The sequence below is a fragment of the Ovis canadensis genome, chromosome 3, assembly GCF_042477335.2.
Source record: "Ovis canadensis isolate MfBH-ARS-UI-01 breed Bighorn chromosome 3, ARS-UI_OviCan_v2, whole genome shotgun sequence".
Lineage (NCBI taxonomy): Eukaryota > Metazoa > Chordata > Mammalia > Artiodactyla > Bovidae > Ovis > Ovis canadensis.
Window position 1 is genome coordinate 92,476,919 of NC_091247.1, and position 23,678 is coordinate 92,500,596.

Sequence of the window (23,678 nt, forward strand, 5' to 3'; positions counted from 1 at the left end):
ATCAGGTTGAGAAAGATACACGGCTTATCCCCAAAGATTTTACAAGTGTTAAAATTCAATCCAGCAAACGTTTATTGAACCCCTAGGGTGGTGACATAAAGAATATAACACTGTTTCCACCCGCAAGAAGGTTACAATATGGTGGAGACAGATAATAAAAGACAAAATGAAATATAAGTACAACTGACAAAGTACTAAGGAAAAGCAAAAAATGGAATTGAGACACATAAAAATCATCCAGGATGACTAAGACTGAAAAGCAACCTGTGGGAAAGAGACTATAAATGGGGAAGCAAACTAAAGCCAAAATGAAACAAACAAATAAAAGCTATCTCTTAGCTCATCAAAAAGATGAGTCATTACACTTTAAAGAAAGAACAGAATGCTATTACAATTGAGCAGTCCAAGAATAAAAATGAAGTCTTGTGAATTAATACTGTGAAAGTGGAAGGGTTGAAAAAAACTGAAGACACTCTCTTAAAAAGGAGGAAACAATGGGGAAAATAGTAGAGAAAATACAAGCAAATCTGAGGACCCATCCAGGAGAGCCAAATAATAGAAGCTTCAGAAAGAAAGAATAGAAAAAAGAGCGAGGAGGAAAACTGTTAAGAAGGAATTTAAGAAATTTTCCCAAACTGGTGGGCATACATTTTGAGACTAAGAGAGCCCATCCAGGAACCAGCACAATAAAGGAAAATAGACTTATGGTAGTTCTATTCCTAGATTTTTAAGGAATCTTCATACTGTTCTCCATAATGGTTGCATCAGTTTGACCGATTCATATTGATGTATAACAAAAACCATCACAATATTATAAAGTAATTATCCTCCAATAAAGTAAATTAATAAAAATTTAAAATATTTTTTAAAATTAAAAAAAAGAAAATAGACTTATGCTAATTTACATTATTGTGAAATTTCAAAAACCTGGGGACAAAGGAGATTTCAGTTTCCAGGGAGGACAAAACCAGGACTCATTCCAAGAATTGGAAAGGTGTTGATTAGATTTCTCAATACTGGCGAGCTAATGCTTTCAAAATGCTGAGGGTAAACGAGAAATTTATTTCCAACCTGGAATTCTATATATAGCCAAATCATGAATTAAAAGTGAAAGCAGAATAAAGACATTTCAGACACGCAAGTTCTCAAAAATGTACCTCTTTATATAGTCTTTTTGGAAAGATATTGAAGGTTGTACTCCAATAATATGAAGGTGTAAAACTAAGAAAGGGGAAGACATGGAATCTAGAAAGAGGAAGTGCAATGTGGAGAGAGGCAGAGGGAATCACTGGGATGAATGTGAGGGGAAAACCCGTGAGTGACAGCTGAACAGACGTCAGACTGTAGCACGCCAGGCTCTTTTGTCCACAGAGTTCTCAAGGCAAGAATACTGGAGTGGGTTGCCATTTGCTTCTCCACGGGATCTTCCCAACGCAGGGATCAAACCCAGGTCTCAAACCCAGGTCTCCTGCACTGCAGGCAAACTCTTTACCATCTGAGCCACCAGGGAAGCACCACCACAGATGCCTGGGGCAGCCAATTTAAATCAAAGTTGGTCAGAAGACTCCAGAAACAATGTCTTCAAAAAGATGAGACCTGATAGAAAATCGAATATGTTTGAACATATTGAAAACAGTTTTTTAGAAATATGTGCATAGAAAACAAAGCCAATGCAAAAAGTAAAGATAATTATTAGCTCCAAGGGGGAAATATTATCAATAAAGAGAGAAGTAATTCTAGCATAACTCCAGGGTTCAACTGTAAGTGATGTTTACAGAATTATTAAATGGACTGTTAATCAGATCAATATATAACTATAAAGGGATGGTGGGAGACAAGAGGCCGGTGTGTACAAAGAGAAAGAGGGTTGGGGCGGGGGTGGGGGAGGGAGGACTAAATCCTCCTTTCCCACGATGGGAAAACGGTATAAAAGTCTAAAACTGAACAAGTCAAGAAATGGAAGTGTAAACACATTATTTAGAGAAGTGGAAGACAATGTAAACGACTGACGGAGTAAGTGTTTGCTTCCGGGGAGTGGAAGGAGGGGCTGCTGGTTTGCATTCCATGACTTATGGAAGCATTAGGTTCTTAGAACTATTTGTGGTACAAGTTTAATGGGAATAAAATCACCAACTTTTTAAAAGAGGCAAATAATCAATTCCAACTAGAGGATCTGGGAGGGGCTTCCTCATGTGGGAGCCTTAATGAGGATTTTAGCAGGTGGATATGGTGGGGAGGGGCGTTAAGGTGAGGTGAGAGTAACAGGCTATCAGAAAAGAGGATAAAAGATACACTGGGGAAAGGTCAGAAAGTGTCCTCAATTCCACACTTAAAGATATACAGATTTTACTGTGGTGTTAACATGTGGCGCTCTGAAGCAAGTGCTTGACTTGCTATGATCTTACCTTTTAGTACGAAGCATAGATTAGAGGGAAGAGACGCAGGCCAGGAGTGCACTAAGGAGACTGCTGTGATATCCCAGGAAAAAAAACACTGTGGGCCCACAGAAGAGCGGTTGACTGGGGCTGGCAAAGGCAGGGATGGGTGCAGACGCTGAAAGCTCGCCTCCTTTTTTGAGGAGCCAATGAGATATAGGCACTGGTCTCTCCCAATCTGGTTTCTTGTGTGTGCTTCAGATAATGGAACGAGCTCTATTCCACATGGACAACTGCTATAAAATCCCCAACATCCGGGGCACTGGGCGGCTGTGCAAGACCAACCTGCCCTCCAACACGGCCTTCCGGGGCTTTGGGGGGCCCCAGGCTCTGTTCATTGCCGAGAACTGGATGAGCGAAGTTGCAGTGACCTGTGGGCTGCCTGCAGAGGAAGTAAGCTGGGAATTTGGAGGAACAAGTCAGAGGGGCTTAGCCTACTTTGGATTTTGGACATCTCCGTCGGGGTAGAGGATGGGCAGGCGCTGGGGAGAGGCGGGAAGCTCCACTTCCGGTTACGCTCCCCTGGTCTCTTGTTACGGCCACGGCCTCAGCGTCTCTCTGCTTGGGAAGGTGCGGCGGAAGAACCTGTACAAAGAAGGGGACCTGACCCACTTCAACCAGAGACTTGAGGGGTTCAGCGTGCCCAGGTGCTGGGATGAGTGCCTGAAGAGCTCTCAGTATTACGCTCGGAAGAGTGAGGTCGACAAGTTCAACAAGTAAGCGCCGCGGGGGAGGAGCCTGACGTTCTGGGGTTCTTTGCTGCTGCTGCTGCTAAGTCACTTCAGTTGTGTCTGACTTTGTGCGACCCCATAGACGGCAGCCCACCAGGCTCCCCCGTCCCTGGGATTCTCCAGGCAAGAACACTGGAGTGGGTTGCCATTTCTGGGGTTCTCTAGGGTTTCAGATTTTATAGCCTTTTTGCTGAACTCAAGAATAATAACTTACTAGATAACTGAGAAGGCTGCTGCGTTTGCTGACTCATCCATAGCCATCTCTTTGAGATCCTGAAATGTTCTGCAGCCCAGGGGCCCCCGAGTCACAGCACTCAGGATCATAGCAGTGTGGTCCATCTTCACACGTTTGTCTGCCCTGTGGGCAGACGATGCTTTGGCCCAGGACTAAGAACACCATAGTTATGTGCCTGCCTCTGACATCAGTCTATAAATGTGACCTTCGTAGTCACTCCATCTCCTTGGGTCTCAGCTTCATCATCTGCAGAGTGGGGATAATTGTGCTGGCCTCTCTCTCACAGAGTTACTTGGATAAGCAAATATACAGCACAGAGGAAGTATTATCAGCAACAAGCCACAGTTCTTCCCTGGCGTCCTCACAGTCCAAGACCACCAGACCGCTCTGACCCAATCCTGATCCCTCTCAGGGAAGCAGAGTGATGACTCTTTAAGGTCCACACTTTCAAGGGTGGGCTTTGTTCCAGCTCCACTGGAGGATCTAGAACCCAAATGCCCACTGTTCTCACTTTGTCTGCCCAGTCGAAGCACAACTCAGTTATGATGAAGACTGAGTGGGTGCTTCCAAGGACACCTTGTTCCAATTTTACAAAGATATTGCATAAAACATGTCCAATCTGACATGAATATGGTGGAGAAGTTACTATGGGATTTTTTTTCTTTCCTCTAGGGAGAATTGTTGGAAAAAGAGAGGATTGTGCATAATTCCTACCAAATTTGGAATAAGCTTCACAATTCCTTTTCTAAATCAGGTAATTGCTCTGTATAATTTTGTCCATCTTCACTGCTCTGGGGTCTCATTCCCCTCTGTTTGCACTGTTGCAAGACTTCCCAAGTGGCACATTGGTAATAATGATCTGTCTGCCAATGCAGGAGACACAAGCAATACGGATTCCATCCCTGGATTGGGGAAGATCCCCTGTAGTAGGAAATAACCCATTCCAGGGTTCTTGTCTGGAAGAGTCCACGGACAGAGGAGCCTGGCAGGCTACAGTCCATGGGGTTCCAAAGAGTCAGACATGACTAAGCACAACACAAGAACACATTGTCGTGGGAGCAGGGCTGAGCAGAGGAACTCTCTGCTGTTTAAATGAAATTGAATTTGTACATCCCTAGTTGACCTGGGGTCAATGCCTAGTTATTATTTTCCTGACTATTGGACTATGGACAGCTGCTCTGCCTTTTGAATCCCATCTGTTTGTCTAGAGAAGCAGAACAAACATATATAACTGCCCTCCCTCTGAGGATGGGTGACAGAGAGATATATTTTTTAAAAGTTTTGCAAACTACTGAAGGTCTAAATTATTAAATCATGAGATGTATACTACTTTGATTTTTTTTTTTTTTTTTTTGTCTGAGGTTTCTATTCAAAATGCTACTGCTGGTTTTCTTTTTCCTGGGCTCCAGTACTTTTGGTCCTGGGCCTTAAACTGAGTTAGGATTTGCTGAATTTTGTGTTTGGCATTCTTCTCTTCCCTTAGGCAGGAGCTCTGATCCACGTATATACAGATGGCTCCGTGCTGGTGAGCCACGGGGGCACAGAGATGGGCCAAGGCCTTCACACCAAGATGGTCCAGGTGAGCAGTCTGGAGACATTGTCCATCCTCCCCAGCACCGTGATGTCTGGGGGAGGTAAGATGCTGTGAAAAAGTGAGCAGTGCCACATCCCAGAAGCAGAGGTAGGCCCAGGTTCTGGCCCTTGCCCAGCTGCTTATTTACATGTGACCTTGGGCGAGCCTGCTGCTTCTCTTGGCCTCAGTTTCCCCATCTATGCAAAGGTATTGGTGATGATTCGGGCCACTTCCATCACCAGCACTTAAGGGCTCCGTGCCTGTGTGTAAGGTGTGTGTTAAAGGTAACTGGCTTCCCTCACATATGTGAGACTCCTCTCAGTGGAGCTGGATTAGAGTTGTCACACCTGCTTGGCTTGTGGGCACTGGCCAAGCTGAATCTTTTTTAAAGCCAGGGTTAGTTTTAAAAAGGCATCATTCATCACCATCAGGTTTATGAATATTTTGAATCCAACCAAACCACTCCATAAAGTGTTACTTCAGATTCAGACTGACGTGAGAACATTGCAGCCTCAGTAGAATTGTGGTTTATGAAATTATTTTCATGCCTGTTAAGAGTGAATCTGAATCCCACCTTGGGGAGAAGGCAGCCAAGCCCTGCCAGGCCCTTCCCTGGAAGGTCGTGTCCTCTCTGTTCGCAGGTGGCCAGCAGAGCTCTGAAGATCCCCACCTCTAAGATCTATATCAGTGAGACGAGCACTAACACGGTGCCCAACTCCTCTCCCACGGCCGCCTCCGTCAGTACCGACATCTATGGACAGGCCATCTATGTAAGGAGCCTCGGGGGCTGCCGAGCCGAGGGCCGGCCCAAGGCAGGGGGCCGGCAGAGGCCCCGCATAGGAGCTGCAGTAGCTCCCTTGCGGGCTTGTGGCGGTGGCCATGCCTCTGGTTCTCTTCACCAGGAGGACACCAAGCTAGAAGAGGGGCCCAGAAACCATTACTGCTTCCATCAGGGCCTGGAAGGATGAGCGTGGAGGGGGCGGGGGGTTGGAGGAATGCAGGGGATTCTGGGAGGGCACACATGCTGGTGGCAGAACTGAGCAGGAGACAGTGGATCGAAACTGGACCTTGACTGGGGGTCAGCCAGGTCAGACCCAGTGCTTCCCCCCGCCCCAAGGTGGGTCATGTCATCAGAAAAGGAGTTTGAAGGGAGAAGCCACCTCCTTAGGGATCCCTCAGCGTTTCCCCTCTTGTCAACTTTAGGACTGAGTCGTGAAGTGCTCTCCGCACAAGGGCCAGTGGCTCCTACCCTGGGCCTGGGACATTGCTGAGAGGGTGGCGTGGCTGTCTGAGTGGCACTCTGGGCACAGCACTGCTTGGAGAACCTCAGGGTTTTGCTTGAGTTGGGGAATGCAGAGGACTGATGTGTCTGCCATGTGGGCTGTCTTCTTTAGGAAGCTTGCCAGACCATCCTGAAAAGGTTGGAACCCTTCAAGAGAAAGAATCCTGATGGCTCCTGGGAAGACTGGGTAAGTTTGCAGACAGAAGAGAAATTAAGAGCAGGGCTGTGTCCCCGACCCTGGGAAGGAAGAGGAGGTCAGGATCTAGTCACAAAGGCAAAGAGAAGATGAGGTGTCTGTATGCTTTCACAGGAGAAGCAAATGTTCAGCCTTGCTGGCCCCCTTCTCTACAGCGTTCATAGTTGAGGAAAGTCACTTGAGAATTTTTGATCCAAGATCTTGACAGCCCTGAGGGAATTGGGGGTTCACTTGCCCCCAGCATCAGAAGATGGGGGTGACTGCTACTCCTGCCTCACTGAGAATTCTTCCCTCAGAACTCATCCCACATCCCATTCATCTTCAGTCTTAGAGTCTGATTTTCTTCAAGGCTCCATTTCTGAGAGGGCTGCCCCAGGAGCCTCCCGCATTACCCAGCTCTGGTGTCTGGGTCCACAGAGACTCTTGTCTGTGAGGGGACAGGGATAAAGACATTGTGTCCCTGCTCAGTCACTTCACTTGTTCTGACTCTTTGCGACTATAGCCTGCTAGGCGCCTCTGTCCATGGGATTTCCCAGGCAAGGCACCTGGAGTGTGTTGCCACACCCTCCTCCAGGGGATCTTCTTGACCCAGGGATCGAACCCATGTCTCCTGCTTGGCAGGAAGATTCTTTACCACTGAGCCACCTGGGAAACTCCAAAAGACATTACCCACAAATTTATATCATCCCTGTGATTTTAGGAGTGATACAAGCACTCATGAGAAGAATGAGCCCAGGTCTCTGATTTCTGGTTTAGAAGCCTGCACGTCAGAAACCCTCAGAGGGAAGCTGCCAGGAAGTGTCTCTCAGGTGGGAGACTCAGCTCTGCCCACAAGCAAACATGCAATGGTGGCCCCACTTGACCTTCCCCTCATGTGGCAATGAAAGGACTGGATACAATAGTAACCCATAAAATGTGACCACACATGAACCAACTCAGATTGTACAAGTCTCCCTCAAAAGAGTCAAAGAAAATAAGCTGTTTCTCCTAGACCTACTCATCTTATTGTGCCTCACGCAACCTGTCCTTCCCTGTACACACTCATAGATACCACGTGAATATGGGTTGATTTTGATAGTGTGGGTTTTAGCATGGATTTGTAAGGCAATGTCAGTGTTTTCAATGACAGTCTCTACAATCTGTTGACCTGGGCTTTGTCTTCATCTCCTGGCCATGTAGTCTAGTGTTCCTTATAAGCAGGTAACCCTCCAAAAGGGTTTTATCAGAAGAGTGTGATTGGGACATGACGGACATCAAAGCTCTTTAGTGTCTGTACTGAACTGAAAAAGACAAGCTATTACTGCTACCACTACTATCTATGTATATATTTGATGTCATATAGTAAAGATCCTAGAGAAATTCTTTCTGTAAACTTTAGTTTGCTCACCTGTAAAATGAATATAATAATAGTACTGATCTTATAGGGTTGTACTGAACATTAAATAAGGCAGTGTCTGCAAAGGACTTAATAGCATCTTTTATATAATAAAGTGCTTGGTAGTTGACAGTGATCATGATGCAAGCTACATCAACAACAAATTAAATTTAGAGCTGTGAATGTTGAAAGAGAGGAAAGAAGGAAGGAAGAAAAAATAAAAATTTATTATGTAGTTGTTCGGTTGCTAAGTCATGTCTGACTCTTTGAAACCGCATGAACTGCTGTACACCAGGCTTCCCTGTCCTTCACTGTCTCCTGGAGTTTGCTCAAACTCATGTTCATTGAGTCAGTGATGCCATCCAATTATCTCATCCTCTATTATCCCCTTCTCCTCCTGCCTTCAATCTTTCCCAGCATCAGGGTCTTTTCCAATGAATCAGCTCTTTACATCAAGTGGCCAAAGTATTGGAGTTCAGTTTCAGCATCAGTGCTTCCAGTGAATATTCAGAGTGACTGGTTTGAGCTCCTTGCAGTCCAAGGGACTCTCGGTGAGAGTCTTCTCCAGCATACAGTTCAAAAGCATCAGTTCTTCAATGCTCAGCCTTCTTTATGGTCTAACTCTCACATCCGTACACAACTACTGGAAAAACCATAGCTTTGACTATACAGACCTCTGTCAGCAGAGTGCTGTCTCTGCCTTTTGATACACTGTCTAAGTTTGTCATAACTTTCTTCCAAAGAGCAAGCATCTTTTATTTCATGGCTGAAGTCACTGTCTGCAGTGACTAAAGAGATAGAATGGATGGAGAGGTGGACAACTTTATTAACAGAACACAAGGCTAGTATGTTAAGTAAGGAATGAGCATTGTGCAGAGTTGCTGTTGTAATGGCCAGAGTAGGGAGTCATCAAGGAGAGGTGGAGGAAGAGGCAAGCTTGAGCTGACTGTTGAGGGAAGGAAAGGATCTGGACAGATAGAGCAGAGGAAGCACATAAATGAAGGTGCAAAAGTGTAAGGATGAGAAGGATTGGGAGAGAGTTAATGCTGGAGTTTTGATTGGAGTAGCAACGATGTGTGTGTTACTGAAAGCCATAGAGGAGACTGGAATCCTTACTGTCAGGCATTTGCTCAGTGGCTCTGTACACAATGCGGAATCATGGAAAGCTCTAGAGTGGGTGAGTGACAATCATGGAAAGCTCTAGAGTAGGTGAGTGACAAGGACTGTGTGGTGTGTTAAGATGATCCCTCTGACTGGACTGGGCTACATGGCAGGGAGGGAGGTGACTTGAAGCTGGAAGACCAGTTAAGAGGCTACTGTGGTGCTCCAGGCTTCAGATGACCAGGGCCTAGTGCATGGGGTGGTGGTGAAGAGCAGGAGGTGCCATGTGGAAGCGAGAGCCACAGTTGAAAAAAAGCTGATCAGCTTCCAGGTGAGGAGGAGGAGCTCATGAAAGCTTAGTGCCGGGCTGGGGTTCCTGGAAGCCATGCTTCCGCCTTCCTGATGGCCATTCCCTCTCCTCAGGTCATGGCTGCCTACCAGGATAGAGTGAGCTTGTCTGCCACTGGGTTTTACAGGTAAGTAAGGGGCTGACCTTGCCCCTCTCACAGTGAGTTGTCATCCTAACCTCTGCAGGCCCCTCCAGCACTGCACTCTGTCAGCCTTTGGTCAGGAGAGAGCAGGTCCACCAAAAGCTTCTCTCTCCAATGGACTTCCACTAACTTCAATGTATTGAAGGTGCCCTGAAACACGTGAGCTTACCAAACTGTGTGCCAAAAGCATGAGCTGTCGTATTAAAAGACCTCTGTTCTAGTTCTGGTCTTAAAGTGTACTATTCCACTTGGGGGGTCACTGGTCCCTCTCTGAACCTGTCTCCTTTTATGACATAATGGGTCCATTGCCAGCCATGCCTCTCAGCATTCTCCTGTAAGAACCAGGGGCGTCTGGTGTTCTGAGGGTTACCCATGTGTGTTACTTTGTGCTATGTGTCAGATTGCTTTAAGCAGGCTCTCCTGCAAAAGAATGAGAGGAGGATCTAGAGCACGTGATCTTGTTACAAAATGTAAAGTGGAACACAAAATGAGATTTAGAATAAAGCGTCTTCTGGAACTTGAAAATTCAGTGAGACCCTGTTTCAGCAGAGGCCCTGCCTGTCTGATCTAGAAGCTGTGAAAAGAAATGATCATATTTACTGTTAGCCATAATGTTTTAGCTTTCTCTGGGAAATCTAACTAAGACCTTTTCTTTCACGGATCAGTGGATGTGAAAAATAGTTCAATGTTTGCTTTAAAAGGTCTTGTGTGAAAATTTATAAATATATAGACTATATATGTAATATAAATATATATATGTATTTTTTAGGGCAAAGCAATGTTTTGCCAGTGCTCCCTGGTTATGTAATATTTGACTTATACAAACACAAACTAATGAAGATTTTCTTAAAAGTTCCTGTTTCATTGTTAGTGTTTATAGAACTTGAGTTTTATCAGGGAACACCCAGATGAACTTGATAAGGTTAGAGGTCAAAGAACATGGCCATCTCTTGGGAGAAGCCTTTTCCCTCAGCCCTGTATTGGTTTTGTTTTCATGCAAATGCTTATCACATCAGCTCACATTATTCTTTCTGTGTAAGGTATAGAATAGCTCAGGTACAGAGTACTATAAACAGAATACACACACACAACCAATGTAACTCATGCAAAATTGGAATCATAAGATAGTCAGGATTGAAAACAAAGGTCATGTTGATATTTGGCAGAAAACAACAAAATTCTGTAAAGCAATTATCCTTCAATTAAAATAAAGAAATTTAAAAAAAAGAAATGAACCAAGTCTAAAACCTAACACCAAATGCTAGAATAAACTTGCTAATAAATTTTTTTAAAGGAATAGAAAAAAAAGAAAAAATGTAAAAGAGAATATCTGCTTCTTTTAACAACCCTTTGCTCAAATCATCTGTTGAAATTTAGGAGGGGTCCATAGATGAAGAGTAATACCAGGTGGCTGCACCCGTGTTGGCATGGGTTACTGATCTTGTTACCTTTCACCTTGAGAAAGGTGAGCAGCCCAGGAGCCAGCCCAGAAGGAACCTTTGGTTCTGAGATCTTTAATTCTAATTCAGTAGATCCTTTGGAGCGTGACTTGCACGTCCTCCATGAGCTCAGGCAAACCTGTCACCTCTGTTTCTACCGCATAGAAGCCGACATGCTGGGACCCTGCACCTCTCAGCTCTGCAAATGATTCATGTAAAGGCCATTGGCAAAATGCAGCAGAGACGAGGGGCAAGATGCTCGGGCATGCAGGGGTTTCACGGACAGGTTCTAAGTGTTGAGAACTCACCGACTTTTTAAAGAACAGCTGAATAAAAAATAAAGCCTTCAGGGTCTTAAGATTTATGGGAGGGGGGACATGTCCATCTTATTCATATGCGATATTTTCTTTTCTCCCCAGGACTCCCAACCTGGGCTACAGCTTTGAGACCAACTCAGGGAATGCCTTCCACTATTTCACCTACGGGGTGGCTTGCTCAGAAGTGGAAATTGACTGCTTGACAGGGGATCATAAGGTGAGAAGTTTGCAAAACGTTAGTATGAAAGGGGAAAAGAGAAACATCTAAAACTGTAATACAGAGAGCAGAGGAATGAACTTTCTGGTTGGGAAAATAGTGTGCTAAGTCATGGCTTGGCAAACTTCCTGTAAAGAACCAAAAAGTAAATATTTGACATTTTCTGGGCCACAGAGACTCTGCCTCAGTTATTCCACTCTATCTTGTAGTCGGAAAATAGATAGGAATGTATGCAAAGAGATGAGCGTGGATGTGTTCCCACAAAAACTAATTTATGCACCTGGAATGTGATTTTCATATCGTTTTCACGTCACAACATATTCTTTTTATTTTTGTCAGTCATTTAAAAACATGAAAACCATTATTAGCTCACAAGTTCCACAAAAGCAGGGGATGGGCTGCATCCAGCCCACAGAATATAATTTGTCAGTGCCCTTCTTACATGATTGACCTGGACTCAGGTTCAAAGCCCCAGGAAGCTGCGTGCCTGCCCTTCCTACTCACACTGCTGCCTGAGGGTGCCTGGAGCGCTCTGCTTGGGAAAGAACTATTCATGTTGCTCTTAATAACCTAAGGGTTGCCATGACCCGTCTGTTATTCCATACATCCCTTTCTTCTCAAACGGCTTTTGTTTTGCTATCCATTCTAGAACCTCCGCACAGACATTGTCATGGATGTTGGCTCCAGTCTGAACCCTGCCATCGATATTGGACAGGTAAGACTCGTGGGGGATCCGGGTGGTGAGGGACTAGGCCACTGCTGTGCCCCACTGCCTCCTAGGAACCCTGGCCACACTGTCTCCCCAGTGTTATTTTTAAGGAGGTCTGAGCATGGTGCCAAGTGAGTCCCCCTGAGAGTGGGATTTAGTGGATGAGAGTCCACCCAGTTCCTCAGGCAGAAGACAAATCCACATGGATGAACTTGAAAAGGGCATTCATACGGCAGAAACCTAGATGATGGGCAGTGGGAACACTAAATATTCAAACACACACATGGCACCGAGGGGAGTGAAGATTGAATTTAAGTTCAATGTGCAGGCAGTGGGGTCTCAGGGCAGAGGCATCTTCTCCCTCTTTATTCCTCTTCCACTGATGATGGCTGTTGTTCTCTAGCAAGTAAATGCTACCAAGCTTGAGGTTGTGGAGAGTCCACCCCAGGTTCCAGCAAGAGGAATAAAGGGATGGCTGGAAGAAAGTCACTTTGGGAAAATATGAGAATATTGAGCAGAGCAGGTAGAACAGTGTCGGGGGGAGGAATCAAGAACCGATGTATTGAACATGCAGTAGAAAAGGTTCATTGTATTTCCCCAAACTGGACAATCACTGAGTACATAGAAACTTAAGTCATAAATCTGTTTTGTAAGTCATTGAACAACAGTGTGGGGAGCCCCTCCTATGGGCAGGCACTGAGCTTGGCATAGCAGATGCAGAGATGCTCAGTGTCTAGTCTCCCTCTGAACACATTTGTTTAGCTGTGATGGTGCCACAGACCATGATTCTGAGCAGTGAGGCTGGGAGAGCAGACACGTGGGCCAGCAGAGGGCATGTGCCCTTCAAGAGATCTGTGAGCTGCAGCAGGGGCCATCTTCTCCCAGAGGGCAGGCAGGACTGGGAGTTCAAAAAGCCTGGAGTCTACTAACCAAGAAAGTCCCGTCTTGTGCTGTGTGCTTAGTTGCTCAGTTGTGTCCCACTCTTTGCAGCCCCGTAGACTGTAGCCTGCCAGGCTCCTCTGTCCATGGGGATTCTCCAGACAAGAATACTGGAATGAGTTGCCATGCCCTCCCCCAGGGGATCTTCACAACCCAGAGATCGAACCTGTCTTGTGGGACTGCCCCAAAATGCATGGTCCCTCTCAGTACACGGCGGGTAGTGGTCCCCTGAGGGACACCCTCAGCCACCATTACCCCACGAGCTCACTTCTCAGCTCGGGAGTGCCGTTTCTTCTGTGGCATCATGGAAGGAACTCTGCATCGGTCCTGAAGTAGGTTTCATAGGAAATTACGCCTACCACTGCCTGTCCCCCTCCTGGAGCCGCTGACAAGTTCTGAAACCGATATCAGTGTCCCTGCCTTTGCTCTGCCTACACCAATGCTGGCAACGGCCCAGATCGGTTATCCCAGGCTGGGGCAGGAGCCGGGGAAGGAAGCAGTAGGGGGCTGTTTTCAGCTTCTCTCCAGTTCCCCTGGGCAGGTGGGGCTTGGTGCCTGCTGTGGGAAGCAGCACCTGTCTTTGGATGGGGGGCGGGAGGCAGGGTAGCCATGGTTTCTGTCTGTCCTGCAGGTGGAAGGGGCATTTGTCCAGGGCCTGGGCCTCTTCACCCTGGAGGAGCTACACTACTCCCCCGAGGGGAGCCTACACACCCGCGGCCCCAGCACCTACAAGATCCCCGCGTTTGGCAGCATCCCCACGGAGTTCAGGGTGTCCCTGCTTCGCGACTGCCCCAACAAGAAAGCCATCTATGCCTCCAAGGTACCGTTGCCCTGGGCCTGTGCCGCCTTCCCATCTGCTCTGTGGGAAACCACCCGCCATGGGGGTCTGCAGGGAGCTTGCATGGAAGAGAGAAAGAGGCCGGACAGGAGCCTGGGGCAGGTGATGAGCGGGCGGGGCTGGAGGTGGGGTGAGGGGCGCGGTAAGCAGACCCGTCTGGGAGCATAGGGCACTGGATTGAGGATGACACCACCTCCCTGTCATTTAAGCCAGCTTTCGGGGTGTACTCAGAGGGATTCCTTAGGTCAGTCTTACAGGTCAAGTCCTGACCTACACCCACGTCTCTGGTCTGCATCCCTGAGGCTTGGTCCCAGAGATGCTCTCGCAGGTCCTGCACCCCTGTCGTCTCTTGAGAATCAGCCCATTCCCCTGTGCACACACTTTCACCTCCTTCAATGACCGCCACTAGACCTTAAGCCTTGATCAGCATGCCTGGATGGTTATAACTACCCTCTGTTTCCTCCATGTCCCCAATAAGTATGAAAAACAGTTAATAAAATTCATTAAACTGATTGATACAGTTGTTGGTCTAAGAAGGAAGACAGATAATTATTTGTAATCAACAAGACACATCTCAGTTTACTTGCCAGTGGGAGGGCCTGGAACACTTGTGGCCCTTGCCGTCGGCTCTCACGCTTTAGCACGCGTCAGGTCACTGGGGGCTCAGGATAGAAAGGTAGCTCCGTGGGACTCACCCTTAGAAATTTTGATTCAGTAGTCTTGGGGTAGGGTCCTTAAACCTGCATTAAAAAATATATATATATTTATATTTGGCTTCCCTGGGTCTTCATTTCTGTGTGGGGTTTCTCTCATCGTGGAGAGTGGGGGCTGCTCTCTACCTGCAGTGCCCAGGCTCTAGAGGACAGGCTCAGTGACTATGTTGCATGGGTGTGGTTGCCCCACAGCACGTGTGATCTTCCCAGACCAGGGATGGAACCCACCCCTGCATTGGTGGGTGGGTTCTTAACCACTGGACCACGAGGGAAGCCCAGGCCTGCATTTTTAACAAGTCTCCCTGCTGACTCTGTTATGGGCAGTCTCTGATCTATGATTTGGGGGATGAAACCACCTTTGCTAGAAAATAGTTTCCATCCTGTTGGTCATGATGCCTCTGTTTCAGCAACTTGTAAGTATAATTATGGTGACTGTAAATATTGGTGACAGAGTTGCAGGTAGATTATTCCCTGAGGTTTATTGCTATGAGGAAAGGATCAGATTTTTTTTTTTGTCTGTAAAATATAATGCTGTGTACAACTTTATACAAATATAATGCTTTATACAACTTTCGCATGGTGTCGTCAGAGAAAATCACACAGTGAAATTTTAAAGACATGTGCCCACAAGGAGGAATCATTTATTAGACTGCTTGTTCTCGGTCCCTGTTTAGTTTTGAGCTCCTGCCTTGCTCTGGGGTCCCCGGGGTCTCCAGCCCTGCTGCTGTGGAGGCTGGCCCTCCCCTGATTCCCTGTCTTTGCTCTGCTCTTGTCCACTCAGGCGGTCGGGGAGCCGCCCCTCTTCCTGGGCGCCTCCATCTTCTTTGCCATCAAGGATGCCATCCGCGCGGCTCGAGCTCAGCACACAGATAATAAGATTAAGGAGCTCTTCCGGCTAGATAGCCCTGCCACCCCGGAGAAGATCCGCAATGCCTGTGTGGACAAGTTCACCACTCTGGTACGAGGGCCTCGCAGTCCAGGGAGGTGGGGCCACAGGCTGGGGAAAGTTCTGCTGCAGGGGGAGGGCTGAGATGTTAGGCTGTCTCTCAGCCTTCCTGTGTGTTAGGCTGGGAAGCCATGGGTCCGCACCGCCTTCTGCCATGAGGCACCGCCTCCAACTCGCAGGAAGATAACAAGAATCCCCTTAAAGCTGCAGCTTGGGCTGGGCCTCCTGAGAGGAAGGAGGGCTGTGTGATGCACTTATCACCCACTGATTCCATTATTTTCATAAAGATGAGGGTAATGGATAAAACTCCAGAAGAGCCTGATCTTTAGTGTCCACCAGTGGCATTTTGGAGACCCTTCTTTGTTAAACACACTGTGTGAGGTACTAAGGAGATGGAGAGGGAAAAAAATGAATTTGTGAGATGGAGCACTTTTGTTCTGTGATGACCCTGTGCCATGCTGATACCAGGGATGCGTAGGTGCCCTGGAAGACATTGCAGCCTTTGCGGACACCAGCTGAGTGCCCTGTGTGGTGACTGCTTACTGCCTTGGAGGTGTGTGAAGCAGTGAACACCATGGTCTCTGGAATCGTTTGGGGAAGTCCCTGTGTGATACTTGTGGGAACAAGGCCGGTGAAAGGAGACTGTGCCAGGACAGACTCGTCCACTGTCGGAGCCTGAGAAGCAGCCCAGTCTCTGAGCTGGGCCGAGTGGGCCTTGCGCTCACTCTCCAATGGCATTTGCAGCCCCTGTTGAGTTAGCAGAACCAGACTCTTCCTGATACCCAAGTTGGATCTCCTCCTGGGTATTTGACAGGAAATTTGAGAGCCATTTTGGGTTTCAGAGGGGGAAGGTACAGGAGAGTCCCTGGAGACAGGCAGATCTGCAGTCAGCACAGAGGGTGAGGGAGGCGGGTGGGTCTCCAGTCAGGCGGCTCTTCAAGTTTTGCAATAGCTTTAGCTTCAGGGTGAGACACACACAGACCATGTGCGAGGCTCCCAGGCAGCAAGGATGCCTACAACTGTGCACTAACCTCGCTGTAGCCCAGAACCTTCCCACCATGGCCTCCAGGCTGACAGTAATCCAAACCCGCCTTCTCTGAGAGCAGAGATGCTGCGTGGCTCCCAGTAAGCTCACAGAGATTGCAAAGTTGGCTCCTTGCAAACCCTCTGATGCAGAAGTCAGTGATCTGATGCAGAAGTCAGTGATCTGATGAGCCCCTCCCTCTGAGGCCCTGGACGCAAGCAAAGATTCTAACCCAAGTGCCTTGGCTATGCTGCAGCACAGCAGGGAAATCCCTGCTATGGATTTTCATGAGCAGCTGATCCATGAGCCTGTTGGGCTTTTGAAGAACTGTGAGTGCCATGTGAGAAAGGACCACTTCTGTATCTGGTCATCCCTGTACCTCCAGAGTCCGCCACAGTGCTTGACACATGGAATGTGTACAGTGAAAATTAATGAATGATCAGGATATCATGGGGTCCTGTCCTGGAGGCATTCCCCACAGCTGGGACTGCAGAGTGGTGTTTGGTCTGAGGATAGTGGTTGGCAGTGATGGGATGTGGCACAGAGTCCTGAGCTGTAGGAAGACCCTTCAATCAGTTCTCCTTTGTTCCTTCCTAGTGTGTCACTTGTGTACCAGAAAACTGTAAACCCTGGTCTCTGAGGGTCTGAAGAAGAAGCCCCATAGGAGTCTTCTTATGCTACCCTGGGGATTCCATGGACGATGGAACTTGCCCTGCAGAACATGAATCTGTGAAAGTTTCAGGATGACAGAGGTGTTATTCCTCAGGATGGTGACTGGAAGAACATTGAATGGATTGGAAGATTTTGATAAAAATATGATTTATAATCATGATGATAAGCAAATTCAAAACTACTAGGCCCGAATGGCTAATAGGCAATTAGCATCATTTCATGTCTGTTTTAATCACATATTTGAAATAGGTGTAGGAAGTATTTGTGCTGTGTTCTAACTCCCTGGACGTTTGTATACACTCAAGTGTTGACAGCGTCTTTCCTTCAAAGAAGATTCTCACATGCCTCCAGAAGCTTAAAACAGAATTACTCTAAGTCTGTGTGTCTTCCTCAAAAAGCCTTTCCTTTGATTCAATAAACATCATATTATAATGTCAGATCTACACTCAGATTTGCAATGGGACAGTGGGGTGCAATTCAAACCTCTGATCACTTCATTGGAGAGAATAAGGAGAGAAATTCATTACTTGAATTGTCTTCTTTAAAAAAAATTTTTTTTTAAAATTTACTTATTTGGCTGCGCTGAGTCTTAGTTGTGATACACAGGATCTTTTAGTTGCTGTGTGTGGGATCTAGTTCCCTGACCAGGGATCGAACCCAGGTTCCCTGCATTGAGAGTGCAGTCTTAGCCACTGGACCCCAGGAAGTCCCATGAGTTTAACCTTCTTAAGTTGCATAAAGTAAGATTAATCCATAAAAGCAAAAGCCAACCAACCCAATTATTCAGTACTTACAATGTGCCAGTGTCTTCCTCTTTCTCTGTGCATTAAGAAAAGATGGGGCTTAAAAATCTTCAATTGAAGCCAGTAGTTCCCATCTAGAAATGAGACTACTAGAATTAAGGTCAGCTGGAGAAAAAACAGCCAAGGACCCTGAGTTCTCACCCCAGCTGTTTCTCTGTTTTTGTGACCTTAGACTGGACTTCCCTTTTCTGTGCTTCATTTTACTGAAAAATGAAAGGATTGAACTGGAATACTCTCTTAAGGTCTTCTTTGGATCTAAAAGTCTATAAATACATGACCTGAAAATTCCAGTTATTTAAGAGATCTGTAGGGCTCAGAGACATGACTCCTTTACTATGATGTGCTGTCTGGGTTTAGCTTCCCCCAAGTAGAAAAAAGAACAGGAGAAAGGCAGGTATTCCCTCTGCTGGCTCTGATGGGTGATTTCATCACTATCTGGTGCTGATGGATGGTGTCGCCAGGTCATGTGCCTTCACTGTGTAAATATCCAACATTCTACTGGATGGGGTCCACGATTCTGGCCTGGAAGGACTGTGGAAACCATGCACTTGAGCCCGGTTCTTGATGTTACTAATAAATGAAACGGTCAGCTGGTTGGCACGTGAGAAATGCTTATTAAGCATCATAATCATGACAAATGCTGACATCTGCCGTATATTAACCAGTCTGCATTGCTAGGGAATGCACACACCAGACTCATAGGTACACACACATACACATATGCATTTCCCTACAAAATTCCTTTCCTCAGAATATTCTGGATTGTTTACAGCATGGTTAAAACTGAACCGCTTTAGAAATAACACCAGTATTTGGATTGAGATCTGCACAGGTCTGTTTCATTGGTTTTCTGGAATATTCTATTAGGGTATGGTTAGGGTATAGGACATGGCCTACAACTGAGACAGGTCAGCTGTTAATAGTGAGGCTATCAGGGCTGAACAATGACTGCAAATTCCCTTCTGAGCTTAGGAACAGGGGCAAGGCAGGGTGGTCGTGAAAACCAAGCAGGCAAGTGCTGTGTGAGCTATAAGTCACTGTGTAGTTCCAAGCTGTTGCCCTCCTCAGACACCTGGTCTTGGCTTGCTGTCTTCTTCTGTAAACTGCTTGGGCTTGGGACGCCAGCATTGTCTGCAGTATCACACTGCAGCCGGCAGGGGGCGGTGGAAGACCAGACGTGAGACCATCCTCTCCAGTGGGCCCAGCAGCACAGCCATCTGCTATGGGTTAGATTCTAGGCAGCTTATTTAGTGTCTCAGAGTAGACCCAACACCTTCAAAGTTCTCTTCAAGAGCCGGATTTGAAGCTGACTTAGGGTATCAGACTGACAAAAATCTCAAAGGAGCTCAGAAGACGGGGGTCAGCTGTGGGAGTCTGAGCCTCAGGTAAACAGCTGGCAGGGGGAGGCAGGTCTTACTTTCTTAGTATCTGCAGCTTGTCCGCCGCCAGTTTTCACATTTTACTTGTATGTGTGCGCTCAGTTGTGTCTGATTCTTTGTGACCCCGTGGACTGCAGCCCACCAGGCTCCTCTCTGCATGGGATTGTCCAGGCAAGAGTACTGGAGTAGGTTGCCATTTCCTGCACCAGGGAATCGTCCGGACCCAGGGACTGAACCTGAGTCTCCTGCATCTCCTGAACTGGTAGGTGGATTCTTTACCTCTGAACCACCTGGGAAGCCCTTTTACTAATGAAATCTCATTTAATCATCCCAGTAGCCTTAGGAGGTAGCACGTTAATCTCTGTAACAACATGAGAAAGAAATCCTACCCATAGCTGTGCAGAGGGATTACTCATGGGCATTGACTCCTGGAAAACAAGCTGCAACTGGGCCATGCGGGTGGGGAAACCTGGCGTACACTGGGCGCCTGTCGGAGTGGACCCATGCTACGCTGGCTCCCAGAAGTTGGTGGAGGCCCCCGAATGCCTATCTATTCGCCTGTGCTTTGGGCAGCTTAGGACTCTCACGATGACTTGGCCAAGTTGTAGACTGTTGTCAGAGGCAGCTGAAAACTTCCTTCTATTCCAGTTAAGGTGGCTGGGAAGCCAGGACAGGAGGACAGGATGGATGGAGGTTGTAGGAGGAACCCTGGGCAAGGGATAAGGGCAGAAATCGTCCTAGCTGATTGATTTACAACTGGGAACATCCCTGAGCCCATGATGTTTTTATCTTTAGCGGAGGGGGAGCCTGGACCATTCCTGCCGCTGCCTGTTTTAGGTCCTCAGACAAAGCTCTTTGGAACACACAGCTTCCTTTATCTGCTGAGGCTTGAAGTCACCCTGGGGCCCCCAGGCTCAAGGACTTGCCCTTGTCTCTGTTCTGGACTGCGGGAAAGCATGATCCCAAGGCAGGAGACAGATCCCGGGACAATCGTATCACCTGATACAAAGCAGCCCACCGGAGGGAATGGAAATGTCAGGAACTACCCAGAGGGTTTGGTCCTCATCTCTGTCCTAGAACAGGCCTGGCCCTGACCTTGCATAGTCCTCTAGACCGATTCGCATCCTAGAACTGGAAAGGCCCTGGGAACCATCAGACTCAAGCTTTTTGTTTAAAAGCCGAGCATCATAAACCCTGAGAGGGTAACTAACTTGTCTAGGGTCTCACAGCCCTTTAGTGAGAGAGACAGGCTTATGACAAGACTGCCTGAATCCTGGTCCAGGTGCTTTAAACTAAATCGTACACCCACTAGTAGAGTGAACCTTCTCTTAGGCAACCTCAGAGTGTGGGGGTCAAGCTCGAAATCTAGTCATATGTGTGGGAAGAAGATAGGGAGAGCTTGGAGCCCAGGAATACCTCACTCATCTGTGCTCTAGGATAGGATGCTGCAATGGGAATCCTTCTGAAGCCCCCCAGGAGGGACCAAACAGTAAGTGTGAAACATCCCCTTGTTCCAAATGAGGGGCTAAGTCACCGATGTGGGACTTGCAGGAGGGATGGTTGAAACTGACTTTGCCGCTTTTAGCTCATGACCTACCTCAGGGAATAAAGGAATAGAGAGTTTGGGAGACTGGAGGGAGAGGATGTCTGAAGATCTTTGAAGAGGGCAAGAGGTATTTCCTCTCTGTTGAAGAGAAGGGAAGGAGGCAGGGAGGAGGAAAGAGAGGAAGATTGTGTATGAGGCAGGGTTTCCCCTCACTCGGCCAGGAGAGGGGAGCTTCATGGGGTGCACTCAGAGACCCAATCCTGAGAGCTGCTTGAGTGGCTGTGGTTGGATCAGCCCAAGGCACAGAGCAGCAAGAAGGGGGTGAGAGCGAGTTACACACCCTCCAGTGTTCGGGCAAGGACACCAGCTGTGGCCACACTGGAGGGAGCTACCCGTGAGGACTGCCTGGAGGGGGAGCTGTAATCCCAACAGAGGGAGGGTCCATTTTATGTCCAGAATCAACTTGCTCCAGTGGCTATGAGAAATGCTCACACATCCCTGCCTGCCTCCTCTGTTCCAACCTGACCTCCACTACCACACTCCTCACTCCCAACCGATCTTTCACCAGGGAGAAGGTGGCAGGGCTCTCCACCGTGCCTCTGTGATGGTGGGTGCCCGATGCCTGGAATCTCGCACTCAGAAATCTTCCCTGAGAGTGAGCCCTGAATGTTGGGGGAGGAGGCTTAGGGGCAGCGGTGCCCAGGCTTCTCTGCTTACTCTGATGTGCTCAGAACATCAGCCTAGGAGCACAGAGTGTGTTTCTGAGAATCTGGGCAGCTTGTGGCTTGCTGCCCTCTCCCCCTGCCTCTGCGCAGCCAGTTGTCTTAATCATCTACAGTGTTGAACTGACCCATGCGTGTGCCCTGTGTTCTTCCCATGAGATGTGTATTCCCTGGGGTCCTCCTAGCTGTGTGCTGTGCTGGGGAGAGGCTGGACTGAACGCCTGTCCTTGGCAGTAGCACCAACATGCCTCAGGCAGCACTTGGCTGTTTAGGAATTGAGGGTGGGCAGGCCAGTTAGCCCTTCTGAACCTTCATCTTTTCACCTGTAAAATAAGCTTGGATAATCATAACACTCCTGCAAGAAATTATTGTTTCCAAATGGACACCCATGAGGTATCTATCTCAGCATGGGAAATTGCCCTTCCTGCAACAAAATTATAAATGAAGGTACTCAACTTTAATACCTGCTTCCAGTCCTTTATCAAACCAATATAATTATTTCATGCTATAGTTTCTTAAATCATTTCTATGTATTGAGACAATTATACAAAAGTGTATCTGATTATAAACACAACCCTTGACTTAAAATAGACCAGACCAAGGTATTGTCCTTGATTCTGTGAGAAAAACACAGATATATCCAAAACACTTTTCATGAAATAGCTCTTCTTTTCCATAACTGCAACCAGAACTAAATACTGTGAATAGAAATTACTTGTGATGATTAAAGCTTTTGAGAATCTAAACTGATCATTAACATCTTACCAAGACAAACGCTATATGTAAACTCTGTGAAAATAAGTTGCTCTGATGGGCTGATGGAAACCTCTAGGAGGGCTTTGTCTGTTACTCATCCACCCCGCTTCATCCACTCAGCCATTCATTTGTTCCTTTATTCAAGAAGAATAAAATGGTTTCTATTTAAAATAAGTATTTGGTTATCTATCTGCCTGTGAAACTCTTTTCCTATAACAGATATTTGAAATTTAAGATGTTCTCTTATTTTATTTAAATGTAGATATTTCTATTACTTTATATTTGTTCCAGTTATTAAGCAAATCCTTCGGCTCCACAATAACTCTTCTATCTGCTCAGTAAGGCTGGGCTGAAACCGTGTAAACCACATTTTTGCTCCGTCTGCCCCCTCTGCTACAGTCTGCCAGTAGAGGGCAGTAGAGGGCGACTGTGGGGCGGGAGGAGGAGATGGACCTGTGCTCCATTGTATTATTTGCCTCTTTTTTAAAAATTAAATTTATTTTTAAATGAAGCAAAGATGAATATTTTAACGATAAAAGGTACAGTTCACAAAGAAGATAGACATCATAAAACCATTTGATACCTAACAACAAAAAACAGAGATACATAAAGCAAAAACCAGAAGAAATATAAGGGAAAAGAAAAAAAATACAATCGTAATGAGACATATTAACATTTCTCTGAGAATATTTTATCAAGTATATAAAAAGTAATAATAGGAGCATCTTGAATGATGCATTAATAACAAATTAATATATTTCTACTTAGATTAATTTATATTAATCTTATATCCTACATAAATATATTTAAAGTTTTGTATCTCATATGTTGTTATCAGATGTCCATAGGGCATTTAGAAAAACTGGAAATAATAGAAACATTACTAAATTTCAAAAAGTAGAATTCGTTTGTGATTCAGTTATGCATATACCATATATTATTTTTGAAATTATTTTTCACTATATGTCCCTACAAGACATTGACTATGGTTTCCCTCTGCTCTACAGCAAACCTTTGTTGCTCGTTCTATATCCTTTTTTTTTAATTAGAAATCTTGCATCCTATTCACACTAAGTCAAACAAGTGGAATCAAAATGTCATAAATTGTTTTAGTTAGGCAAAAAGTCATGTTTTCTAAAATATATATATTATACATATTATTTACATATTATGTATACCAGAACTTTTCTACTATGCTTGCTAAAGGCATGAGAAGGAACCTCAAAAAAAAAAAGAAGA

At 46.4% G+C, this 23,678-nt stretch overlaps 1 protein-coding gene across 4 annotated transcripts in view; it reads left to right on the forward strand.

Moving 5' to 3' along the window:
• The window catches only part of XDH (xanthine dehydrogenase), a 67,840-nt gene extending 50,170 nt beyond the window's left edge, over positions 1 to 17,670 (forward strand). For all 4 annotated transcript variants that reach the window (XM_069580485.1, XM_069580488.1, XM_069580486.1 and 1 more), the window contains exons 25-36: positions 2,637 to 2,828; positions 3,006 to 3,151; positions 4,074 to 4,155; positions 4,885 to 4,980; positions 5,616 to 5,744; positions 6,369 to 6,443; positions 9,352 to 9,404; positions 11,278 to 11,392; positions 12,042 to 12,107; positions 13,672 to 13,860; positions 15,373 to 15,549; positions 17,159 to 17,670. In XM_069580485.1, coding sequence (XP_069436586.1) covers positions 2,637 to 2,828; positions 3,006 to 3,151; positions 4,074 to 4,155; positions 4,885 to 4,980; positions 5,616 to 5,744; positions 6,369 to 6,443; positions 9,352 to 9,404; positions 11,278 to 11,392; positions 12,042 to 12,107; positions 13,672 to 13,860; positions 15,373 to 15,549; positions 17,159 to 17,209 — 1,371 coding nt within the window. In that variant the 3' untranslated portion in view covers positions 17,210 to 17,670. The remainder of the gene's footprint in view (positions 1 to 2,636; positions 2,829 to 3,005; positions 3,152 to 4,073; positions 4,156 to 4,884; positions 4,981 to 5,615; positions 5,745 to 6,368; positions 6,444 to 9,351; positions 9,405 to 11,277; positions 11,393 to 12,041; positions 12,108 to 13,671; positions 13,861 to 15,372; positions 15,550 to 17,158) is intronic.
• Positions 17,671 to 23,678: the final 6,008 nt, after the last annotated feature.